The following is a 12098-nucleotide window of genomic DNA, read 5'->3' on the forward strand; positions in this document are numbered from 1 at the left end:
AAGTGCAAATAAAATGTGTTTCTCTTATTACAGACTGTTGCATATATTTTGCACTCAGTTCCACACTCATCTTTTTAGGATTATTTACATATACTGTACATGATTGTATTAAAGGAGAGCTCCTGCATGACATTTTTGTCAGGAGGAGTTTGTACCCTAGTTTGTTATTTGCTCCATTCTCCAGTAGAGGGCAGTACAGTCATTTCATCTGGTGCACACTCACCACAGTCCCACAGCACATCAAATGCACAATTTTACCAAAGGCATATGAGTACCACTGTCCAGTTTGGTGTGGAGAACTCCTCTGCACCGAGCTCTGACCTCAGCCCATTCAAATTAGACCTTATGGCCCAACATCGGTGAGATCTTGTGGAGTCCACTCCCAGAAGAGTGGAGGCTGCAGATTAATGCCAATGGTTTTGGAATAAGATGATTTATGTTGGTGTGTCCACATTCTTCAGAATGCCTCAAATTCAAAGTTTCTTTTTATAATTTTACATTTTTGGTGTATAATCTGTACCAGAATTTAACCAATCAATAAATGAACCAGCCACTGAAGGTAAAACAGTAAATCTTGCTCTTGTTAAAGGAGTGTGTGTAGATGATGTAACAGTGTGTAAAGAATGAGGCTGGCTTTGATTACAGTCTTGGCATTATTTAACTTTAGTCTCTGTATTCCTTTCCATGTATCTCTCTCTCCCTACTCATTTCTCACTCTGAACTCCTGAACTTTATGATCAGCAAGAGACAAATGAAAAAAAAAGAGGGACAGGAAAAGGCAACTCAGCGAGCTGCAGAAAACTATAAGACTATAACAGGCAAGGAAAACATTGGGCTTCTTTGGCATCTTATTTTGTCTGAAAGGAAAGAAGAGATGCTCAGTCGCAGCCACACTCAGTCTGACTACACTGTTTATACGCACTGCTTTAACTCCAGCCTCTCGTAAAAGCATTATGGGAAGATTGACTGTGTGCTTACTCTCCATCCCATCACTCTGTCCACCCCCACGGCCATTTACCATACATCAACTACTCCACCCAGCTACCACCAACCAACCAACCAACCACAGAACCCCTCTTTACAAGCACAGCGGATGAAAATGTGCATATAGTTACAGATTTGGCTGGTGTTTTTTCACCATTAGACATTCAGTGTATTTGCATTGTGTGATTGAATCTCTACATGGTAGTTTTCAATGTTACTGGCAGTCCAGCTTTGCTTTCCTGCACAGGATTCAAATTGTATGCACACAGGTTTTTTTCTGGAAATGATGAATGCATGTCCTCGATGTAATAGAGAAGACAAGAGAGAGAGCCAGTGTCGGGCATTTGAAAGTCTGAAAGTGTAGCTGTTCTCTTCTTTATTTTTAAAAATGTGATGTGGTGAATCCTCGTTGTTTGCATTTGCATTTGACACAAATTTCTCTTCTTCTGTCGCATTTCTGACAGAGTAGCTTCTTTGTTGCTGCCTTGGGTTGATTCACATGTCATTTTGAACAGACCTGTATTTTTAAAACACACATGCTGTTACTACCAGTCAACACAGGTGTCACCAAATAGACCATGACTTTGTCTTGCGGATTATGAAGTAAAATTGTAGTATTTGCCACAAAAGAAAACAATAAAAAAGAAGATATTGCTTAGGTAAAAATATTTTCTACAGTTCTACAACAAATTATTATTATTATTATTATTATTGACCCTTTCTAAGCCCCGCCCCTTTTGGTTCTGTGCTCCAGTAACAGTTGAGCAAGCTTCAGTCAAAACCTCGGTCAACTTTCTCCTTTCCTGTACTGAGATACGCTATGTGCTCGTCTGTGTTGAAAAGACAACCACATTTTGAAGATGGTTAAAAGATAAAAGCCACATGTATATATAAATATATCACATCTTAGCTAGCTAATGCCAGCAAAAAGTTAGCTAACTAACGATTGATGGAAATTACTAACACGTAATATATTCTGACCGAGGCTTGCTCAACTGTTATTATTTCTCTCCGTTTTTATTAGCATTAATTGTTGCAATATTAAGTTCAATCTTGACTCAAGGTTTTCAAAGATCTCAGAATGCTTTGCCAAAAACAATGAAGTGTTTAGTAGCTTGTGTTAAAGGACAGTGTGTAGGATTTAGTGGCAACTAGTGGTGAAGTTGTAGATTGCAACCTTTTGAATACAGCTCAGCCTTCCAAGTGTGTAGGAGAAACTACGGTGGTGAATTATGCAAAAAATGCAAAAGCCCCTATCTAGAGCCAGTGTTTGGTTAGATTAATATGGTGGCCTGTGTAGAAGATGATCCACTCCCTCTGTAGAAAAACAGCTCATTATATGGTAGAAAACCCAACAGATCGTAGTTTCAGGTGATTATACACTAATTCACAGGTATGTTTTACCTGTGAATATTGCAGACCATTTCTGCCAATAGATCCTCCTAAATGTTACACACTGAACCTTTAAGATTATTTTCTTTATATACTGATTTATTGTTCTATTTCTCTGCATACCTCTGTCCTAATGGCACTAGTTTTATTTCAGGTGAGGCAGTAAGTTGGATGGTTGTGGTGGTTGCTGAGGGGGTCCTGCTCGGGGACCCAAACAGTCTTGTGCCGCCCTGACTAATAATTTAATGTTAACAGACTGCTTGGAAATAGAAGTCATTAACATCAAATCATATGAATTTATATTCACCATCATGAGTGGGTGCTACAGTGAATACACTCCAGCCTCTTAACATGGTCAGCACAGGGAGATGATTTGAGGACTAATAGTAATTGTCTGGTAGTGATAGTGTGACTGAACCCATCTGACTCACTCAGACACGTATAAACTGTGTTCTCCACATCTGTGCTTTGTGATGCCAACAAACCTGAGTGGATCTGAGACAGATAGAGAGAGACAGAAGAGGATGATGACAACAATGAATGTGCGGAGGGGTGATGTCATCACAGCGGTCACCAAGGAGACGAAAGGTCAAAACCCCAACTCACCTCTTTGGCTCAGAATAGAGGATGAGTCATACTTGCATCATTACACCAGCAGCCAATCAGAGAGCAATCTGTCATAGCCTGCATCAACACATGACCAACCAATCAGAGAGCTATTGCATTGAAACAGACAAAAACTAAAGCTTTTGGAGTTTTTGTTTGTACTCATCAGATTTATTTAAAATAAATACATCAATCTAATGTATTGATGTAATCCTGACTGAGTTATTATTTGGAGTCAGGCGTTTGTATACCAATAGTTATTTATTTTATAAAAATATATGAATGTTGTATTCAAAATTGTAGATTAACTTGCATCATACCGTCCTTGGGTCCTGCTCTTACTATGCATCCTCAACTGTGAACATACTATCCATACAAGCTGACTGCTGATTAGACCCGCTGAGTACCTACCAGTTTTGACCTGAGCTTCTCTTATCTTGCAGGAAGCTGTTTGTTTCCGTTTATCACACCACAGTTTGAAATCATGCTGACGTGATATGAATACAAACCAATGGCTGCTCCCACCACATGTCGAAGTATCCTTGAGCAAGATACTGAACCCCAAATTGCTCCCGATGCCGTGCATCGGTGTGTGAATGCGTATGAATGTTAGTTTCTGTTCGATGGACTTTGCCATCACTGTGTGAATGTGTGTGAAAGGGTGAATGTGGCACATAGTGTAAAAGCACTTTGAGTGGTCGGAAGACTAGAAAGGCGCTATACAAGTACAGGTCCATTTACCATTACTATTCAACAATCTAAAACACAGAAAAAAACATAGTAAACTTATTAGCAATTATTATCATCAAGAGTAGAGCAGTTCCCCTCAGCGCCATGGAGCATTTTGCACTTTTTGGTTTCACTGTTACTGGTCCTGTCTCACCGCTCTCATCAACGTTGTACCAAGCAACAGACAGTGGTTTTTCAGTGGAAAAGCTCTTTTAAACCCATTATACACCTGCCCGGGATCAAACAGCAGACAGTCACTGACTAGTTGATGAACACAATGGAGCATTTAGCAGCTACAGAGCTAAGAGGAGATATGGAGACCAAAACAGGGCTAAAAGCAGACTGAATATTTGATTTACCTTTCCCAGGTACCCAGAAATACAACTTAGATGAAGAATGACATTTGTTGACAGTTGCACCAAGGACTCACCTTTGGTACATAGGATGACAGCTCTACCAGGTGAGCTACCAGGGAGTCCCAGAAATACTAACTCTGAATGAATGCTAATGTTGCTCCATGTCTTTGCTAAAATGTTCTCCATAACAACTTTAGTACTAGGTGTTAATATGTCAGTGATGTGTTTATAGCTTGTTCCACTGCCCCCAAGTGGCCAAAAAAAGAAAAGAAAATGCAGCTTTAATATTTCATATTGACGAAGTGTGCTTTAATAATACGTCCCCAGTTCTATTGAAAACACTATAAATTATGCTTAAGAAAATACTGGCTATGAATAATATATAAAATCTGTTTTCATTTTAGAGAAATGTTTCGTATTATACATTTTTAAATTATAACATTTTATAAGTTTGGGATTTCATATTAAAGGTGTTGAATGCATTTCCTATGCTCTATAGAACTTTTAGAAATACTTTTTTGAATGTTTTGTTAACATTGGTTTATTGTCTTCTTTGTCTCCTCTTTAACTGGCACATTACTGCCATCTGCATTTGCCACCCATTCTGCTAAAACAAATTATACAAACAAAACAGGGGTTGTCTCATCAAAACATTGCTCCACAGTGCCACCAGTGGTCAAAAACAAAATAGGGTACCTTTAAATTTTAAATTAGGGTTAGTTAGGGTTTAGGAGAGAATTACTGTAGTTAGTGGAAGGTCACCACAGCTATACAACACCAATGTGTGTGAGAAAAACAGTGACACCCTGTCCCCTGGGATGGGACACCTCCGTAAGCTGATATCTGGAAGGAGAAAGGAGACAGAGGAAAGAGGAGGGGTGGAAGCAGATAGAGGAAGAATGGGCGATAAGGAAAAGGCTGAAAAAAGAAAAACCAGGAAGGGAATTCGAAGAAGTGAGGTTGAAAGAGGTTGTAGAGTAACAGGAGATCATTATATAACAGTTAGTAACTATTGTTTGAATGGGGACATAAAAAATACACACAAATACCTGATTGTAATCATTGTAGTTCAGATTTCTGTCTCCGAGCCTCTACCAAATCCTCTGCAATAACCTTGATATGAACAATGCAGTCAGGGGTAAATCCATAAAAATATCAAGTAGCCTTGTTTCCAAACATCTCTCTGTGGGTTTGTGAAGGGGATCAGGTATTTCAGTCTGGACCTATAGTTCCAGTCATGTGGCTGGCTTAAATATAACTGCTGAAGGACCCAGAATTGAGCCATGCTGTACTCCACTTGCAATCCTCTTACTCTTTATACATTGTGGCCTGAAATAAACTCATAAAGTTCTGATTGGGATCAAAAATGTTACCATCTTAAAAACTATGTGAGAGAAAAGAGAAATGTATTCAGATGTTGTCATAACAGTTATATCTACAGCCATGCTAGCAGCTACTTGGGCACAACATTACTTTGAGTTCAATTCTAGCATGCTAACATGCTCACAACAACAATACTAACATGCTGATGTTTAGGAGTGTAACAATTCTCACTATCTTTGTTTAGCGTGTAAATATGCTAACGCTTTCTACCATTAAACACAAAGCACATCAGAAATTAATCTAAGATATTTTGTAAATGGAAAGCTGTTTAATAGATTTATACTTGTACATTTATATATTTGAAAGAAGTGGGTTTAAGGATATTTTGTTTTGTTAATTTTCAGAACCACACACATTCACTGAACTGAAAGTCCAACCCAACTAGTGTGTCCATGAGGTCCCCATCCTCACAGATATGATTGATAGACATTTGATAGGAATCTTGTAGGTATTTAGCGCCATCATCAGGTCCAAATTTTATTGTGAAATGTATCATTAGGTATTGGATCGACTGTGATGAAATTTTGTACACACATTCATGTCCCCTGCAGGATGAATTGTGGATTTTGTCCCAGTCCTAGATGTTGAAATATTTCACTGAATAAGTTAAAATATTGACTTACTGATGGCTAAAAAGTCAGAATATCACCAAAGTCAAAAGAATTCATCCCCTGAGCACCATGAATGTCTGGCCTAAATGTATCCAGTTGTTGAGATATTTTCTAAATAACACTTCTCCCCCTTTCAAAATGCCTCTTTCCATGAAATATACCCAGATTATGTAACAGGTCAGAGCTGCATTACACACACAGGCACCTCTGATACCTGCTACACAATGAACAGGGCTTCTCTCGCTCCTCTGGGTTTCAATCTCTCTATCTCTGTCTCTCAGAGGAGAATCTGGGGCAGAATGAGCGGAGAGGAATGAGACGGGCGAGCCTGAGCAATCATGGAAGAGAGACAAATATCTATTTCCTTCCGACTTTGCAGTGTGTGTGTGTGTGTGTGTTTGTGTCTGTTGTAGCTGCTGGCAATATCTCGGGGTGTCAGACAGTCACCTGTCTTTTTCTATTTTTCTTTCACACATAAACACATTCTTCAACACCAAAACGTGAAGGCTTGTTTTTTTTTTTTACAATAAATTTACATTGAAATGTTTAACAATCTAATTCTGTTTAAATAATTTGATCAAATAACTCCCTCTTACCTAAAGGGAGTAATATAACATCCTCTAATCTGATAACATCTCCAGTGCCCGCTGGTAGACCTTTACATTGACATTTGGACTTGTCATAGCAAGAAAAGCTCAGATCCATGAAAGTGTCCTAGGAAACCAGATCAGTGAGCTGCTCATGTGCACAAAAACATGAAAAAGGGTCTTTCAAACAAATGAACCAAACATGGCGTCTTAAAGGCTCTGCACAGCCCCAGAGGTGTCTGGCTGATGAGACCTCTGCTCAGGTAAAATTTGTATCAGCAATATCATCAAACCCGCTGTACTTATAAGAAGATAAGAACGATAAAGGTGTAATTTGTCCCCCCAAGCTAACAGGAGAGCAAGCAGTCTGTACACGCCCACGCAGTGCTGACATGACATCAGACCAGCCGAATTTAAATCGGCTGTGTGAGTGTATCCTGTGGAAGGTAGGGCATTTAATGCAACAATAATTATCAAAATCTACTGTAGCATACATCACAAAAACTGTTACTGAAATAATATTTCATAAGTTGAGTTTCCATGGTTTAATGTTTGTTTATGTTATTCTGTGTTTTGACAAATACTTATATTCCATTACCTGCATCCTTAACATGAGAATACCACAGTGAAAATGTATGCTCTATGAATGCAAGTCACGGTCCTGCATTCAGTAATAAGTACAAGTTAAGAAGTAGCCTATTATATAAGATTATGTTTTATAAAATAACTTTTAGAGTGAACGTCAAGTGTGATCAATATGCAAAATGGCCCAAATCACAGTATTGTACTATTACTTGTATTTAATCACTGTATTATTATCCAAATCTACTACAGTTTAAGCAGCAATTTACTCTTGTAGTTTTCATTTTCAATCATCATCATGATCATATGTTTTGTATACAAATCTGTAAAGTCACTAATAACTATAAATACATTGAGAGGAGTACAGTAATTCCCCCTGAAATGTGAGTAAGCATAAAGGTACATAAAATGAAAAGTTAGAGTACCTTTAAAACTGTATACTTAATTAGGCTACTTCCCACAAGTGATGGTACATTAATTGTTATAACAAACATATGATTTGACAAAAAGTCAATAGCCTTATATTTTAATTATTAAAAAAAAAAAATACTTTGATTCTTATAATAAAGACAATTTACATGTACAGATCATGCGAACATGTATGCTTTTTTTTAAAAAGGAACACATAAAAGAAATATATACAACAAAAGAAGAATTAAAGAAGAAAAGAGATTAAAAAGGAAATTAGGGGAAAAAAGATTAACGTTATAATCTAAGGCTAGGGGGATCTAAATAAAGATGTCATCATTATACAAGCTGCTATAGTTTTAATAGCACTATAGTTTGTGTGCTCGTTAATTGACGCCACGGGCGGGGGGCGGGGCTTCACTGAATATTCATTAGCGCGAGGGGGAGAGACGGCGCACGCGGAGAGAGAGGGAGAAGCTGAGGCGCACGCACACAGCTGGATGGATAGGAAGGTCTCCGCCACAGCTGCAGGAGGATGTGAATTTCCGACTATTTTTAAGTTTGTCAGTAAAAGCAAGCAGCAGCGGGACTGAGCTCGACCAACCGGCTCCACGTACAGGCGGCGTAAATAACGGCCGGATACTCGCACAGCACGCGGCAGCTGTTTGAAAACAAACTGCTTCGTTTTAATGAGTTGATATTAAGACCAGTCCAGATAGCTACTGACCGTCCGTCCGGTGAGCTGCACACACACAGACAACATGATGGAGTCTATCTTAGACAGTTTGACAGCAGAGAAACTCTATCCGTCCGGAGGGGCCAACCTGTTGGACCTGGAGGAACTCAGCGATGGAGATTTCCTCACTAATGTGGTGAGTTCTCGCGCATATTGCATTTAATTAGCATGACTTTACTAGCCTCTCATTTCTGTCTCCTGTGTGGGTCCACAGTCTACACATTCATGAGTATAAACTGCCCTGTGGCGTTGTGTCTTTCTGCTGGGAGTCAGCTGTCTGCATTTAAAGTCCCTTAAATCAAACGCACATCTGCTGCCTGTTCCGCCCGGAGCCGGACCTCAGGAGGGCGGTGTAAGTTGGTAGATCCTGACTGACATCCGGGGCTCGTACCCTGCTTGCGTATGTGTGTGTGTGTTTAATTGTGTAAACCAATATGTGAGATTGGGAACATCAACACAGGCTGGCCAGTTACTGGTTAACTGCGTGTGTGTGTGTGTGTGTGTGTGTGTGTGTGTGTGTGTGTGTGTATATGTGTAGGTGGGTGTGTGTGTTCAGCGGGCAGGTGTTGTAGTCCTCAGCAGCACACCTGACTATTAATGTGGAGTTGAGTGCGTGTGTGTGTGTGTGTGTGTGTGTGATTGGGCATGCCCTGAACTGAATCTGGCTTGTGCACAGCTGCTGTGTGTTCCTGTGTGTGTGTTTGTGTGTGTTTGTGTGTGTGAGAGGGGGGGGACACACTATTAATTGACAGTGTTCAGTATATTGGCTATATGGGTCTTCATTAGTTTTCAATTAACTTTTAGAGTGTTTGTTATAATAAAACCCTAATTAGAATGAGGGAATTTTTCCTAATTAACTCTCAATTGACTTATAAAATAATGAATGCCTTGACTGTTACTCAAGTCTTATTTAAAGTATGCTTGGAACTTAAACATTAATTATTGTGTGAGCTAACAGAAAATTAATCTGCAACTATTTTGCTTAAATTAATTTTTAAAGGAAAAATGGCAAAAACAAGTTGTTTTTTTTAACTCTTTTATGGTAGAAAACTGAATATCTTTTGGGTTCTGGGCTGTTGGTGTAACAAAAAAAAAAAAAGAAAATCATAGACCTTTTTCACAGTAGCTATTTTGACATGAATTAGTAGGGTAAACACAGGTGTGTCTGTTCCATTCACGTCAGTCAGAGTCAGGATGCTGCTATTGTGCATGTTGGCTCACTCTTAAGACTCTGCTACACTAAATGGAAGGGAGCCTTAACTTGTATCATTGGTAAGACCTATGTTCGCCCTACTATTACATGTCAAAATGGCTGCTGTGAAAAAGGTCTATTTATAATGAAAGTAATCGTTAATTGCAGCCCTAAATAATATTGAAACTATGGATCATTTGACCCTATTTGCCCCATTACAAAATGAAGTCTAACTTTTAGTTAACTCTTGTTGATATAAAGTGTATAATATACAGTTATACACTGTCAAAATACAAAAAAGGCTGGAACCTTTGATTAAATCTTGTTCAACCAGTTCGAAGCTGCTGCAGAATAATCACAAGCTTTACTCCTGTTGTGGTAAAAGTCTCCTGAGGTGACATATTAGAGATGCAGCAGGGTACACACACACAGTTCTGACTGTTACATAAAAAATCAGAGGACAATTAAGCCTCTCGGCATCACCCCACCAACCTTTAACAACCACCTGTTGTCACCAATCCTCCCTCCATACCCTCATTCAAAAACAACAGGTTACCGGGGGCAACGGCTGCATCTATCATCTCCTGTAGCACCTGAGACGGTGCATCTTTAATTTCAGCAGAGGAAGACCTGTGGCTGTGGTGAACAACAGGATGTGGTAGAGCCGAGTCATGGCTGTTTATCAATACAATAATCGCTGTGTTGGTTGAGAAGTAGTGCGACAGGATATTTATTTTAGTAGAAAAAATACAAAATTACGGATCCTTATGATCAAATGTAACATCATTCTGGGCAAATAAAGCTGTTGTTCCATGCCCAGTTTAAGCAGTAGTCAAATCTAGTTGTGATGAGAGCTTTGGTACCTGCCCCTAATGTATGACAATGTATTCCTCCTCATCCCACCCTGTTTCCTAGTGTACCGCCGGAGTGCCATGCACCTCCGGCTACAAACAAAATGCCAAAAGTACACAGCCGTGCCCTCTGTGCACGCCATGCTTGACCGAGCTTTGCACTCTTAATTCTCAGAACCAGGGCGGACAGACTGAGGACCGTTCCACTGCCGCACACTGAGAGTTTAGTGATAAATATCTCAGTGTCAGTGGCTGTATTAGCAGGAGGCACACTTTCTTTATTTCTGTTCCATCACTAGCTGTCTCTTTTTCCACCCTGTGTCGTTCCCCCTTTTTCTTTTTTTTTTTAAACGGTGCAGGTTTTTTAAAGCAGACCTCTATTCTAGTCAGTGAGTCAGCCGAGCAGTCTGCTTGTGGTTTAAACCCCCCCGTCCCTGTTCTAAATAAAGTAGTCCACTCTGCTGTGAAGCCACTAGGCTGGGCTGTACCACTGAGGACATGGGAAAGGATGGATGATTAGCAGCAGCAGGATAGCACGCTTCTACATCGTTAGTTTTGATCTCTTTTTAATTTATTATCTGCAGTTTAGTTGTATGGAGGTGCTGATGATGAATCACAGCACCAGAGACCTCCATCTGTCCCTGAGAACTCTGGGAACTAAGGAAAAGTCAGTGTCATAATGGCGTCATCAGCGAATTCCTGTTTGAAGCGTTCACTGCAGTTGCATGTACACTATCTTTCCAGTTTAAACCAGAATCTTTCATCCATGTGGGGGCAGGGGAAACAAGTTGTAAACGCAATATTGTTGTAGATACAGAGCTACGTTCGCATTAATTTGGAGTTTTGTCGGGCTACCTGATCATTGTAACTCCAGTATTTACTTTTAGTGCTGTTTTGGTCTCCACCAAGCCCCCAGAAAGAGTGCCGGGCTTTGAGGCCAATTTGACAGAGTGATCAAACCATGTAATGACAGTAATGGCGTCCATTATGTGATGCACATGGGCCCCAGACGACTTTTTCCCATAAGCTTACATTGTGACGAATAACTATTTTGATTTGATTTAATTTGATCTATTACGTTGAATAACATTTAGAAAAGTCTAGAAGAGCCACACAATTAAATCATTTTATCCCCATTCAAGTTAGCGGAGGGCTAAACTGGAAGTTAGCACCTCGGCCGCGCTCGGCTGGCAGAAGTCTCTAGTACGCTTACTCTATGCATATGCAGTAGATTTGGGAAATTTTATATGGCTAGTTGCTAACTTTGTTGGTCTGGTCTTGGTCAAGTAGTGTGGAAAACTGCCTTCTGCTTCTAGAAAAGATGGCAATGAGAGAGAGCTGAGAGTGACCCAAACAGTAAAGTTGTGGGGCATAAAACCAAATAAAAGGAGCTGAAAGAAGCTCCAAAGAACTGAGAGAAACTGCTGACTCAGTGTTGGCTCGTCACTACGAATTACTTTTTCATATTATACATTGTCATTTCATCCTTTTTTGACATAGAAATACAGATTATAGTGGTTTTAATGTTGGGAGAAGAGGAGAATAGAGAAAATGTCTGAATGTCTGTATGAATCTGGCACATGTTCATTTTGCCCATTCAGGCAATTATATGTGGAATTTGGCTAAAATGTGTCTTTTATTTAGACTAAATTTAGGGGAATGAAGACCATTGCCAGTCTCT

General features: G+C 39.6%; 1 protein-coding gene across 2 annotated transcripts in view; it reads left to right on the top strand.

Moving 5' to 3' along the window:
* The first annotated feature begins 8089 nt into the window (after positions 1-8089).
* creb3l1 (cAMP responsive element binding protein 3-like 1) overlaps positions 8090-12098 on the top strand; it is a 38620-nt gene continuing 34611 nt past the window's right edge. The window contains exon 1 of one of the 2 annotated variants that reach the window (XM_051427703.1): positions 8090-8510. In XM_051427703.1, the coding sequence (XP_051283663.1) occupies positions 8400-8510 (111 nt within the window). In that variant the 5' untranslated portion in view covers positions 8090-8399. The remainder of the gene's footprint in view (positions 8511-12098) is intronic. The other variant, XM_051427704.1, reaches the window with a different exon arrangement.

The sequence above is a fragment of the Dicentrarchus labrax genome, unplaced genomic scaffold (assembly GCF_905237075.1).
Source record: "Dicentrarchus labrax unplaced genomic scaffold, dlabrax2021, whole genome shotgun sequence".
NCBI lineage: Eukaryota > Metazoa > Chordata > Actinopteri > Moronidae > Dicentrarchus > Dicentrarchus labrax.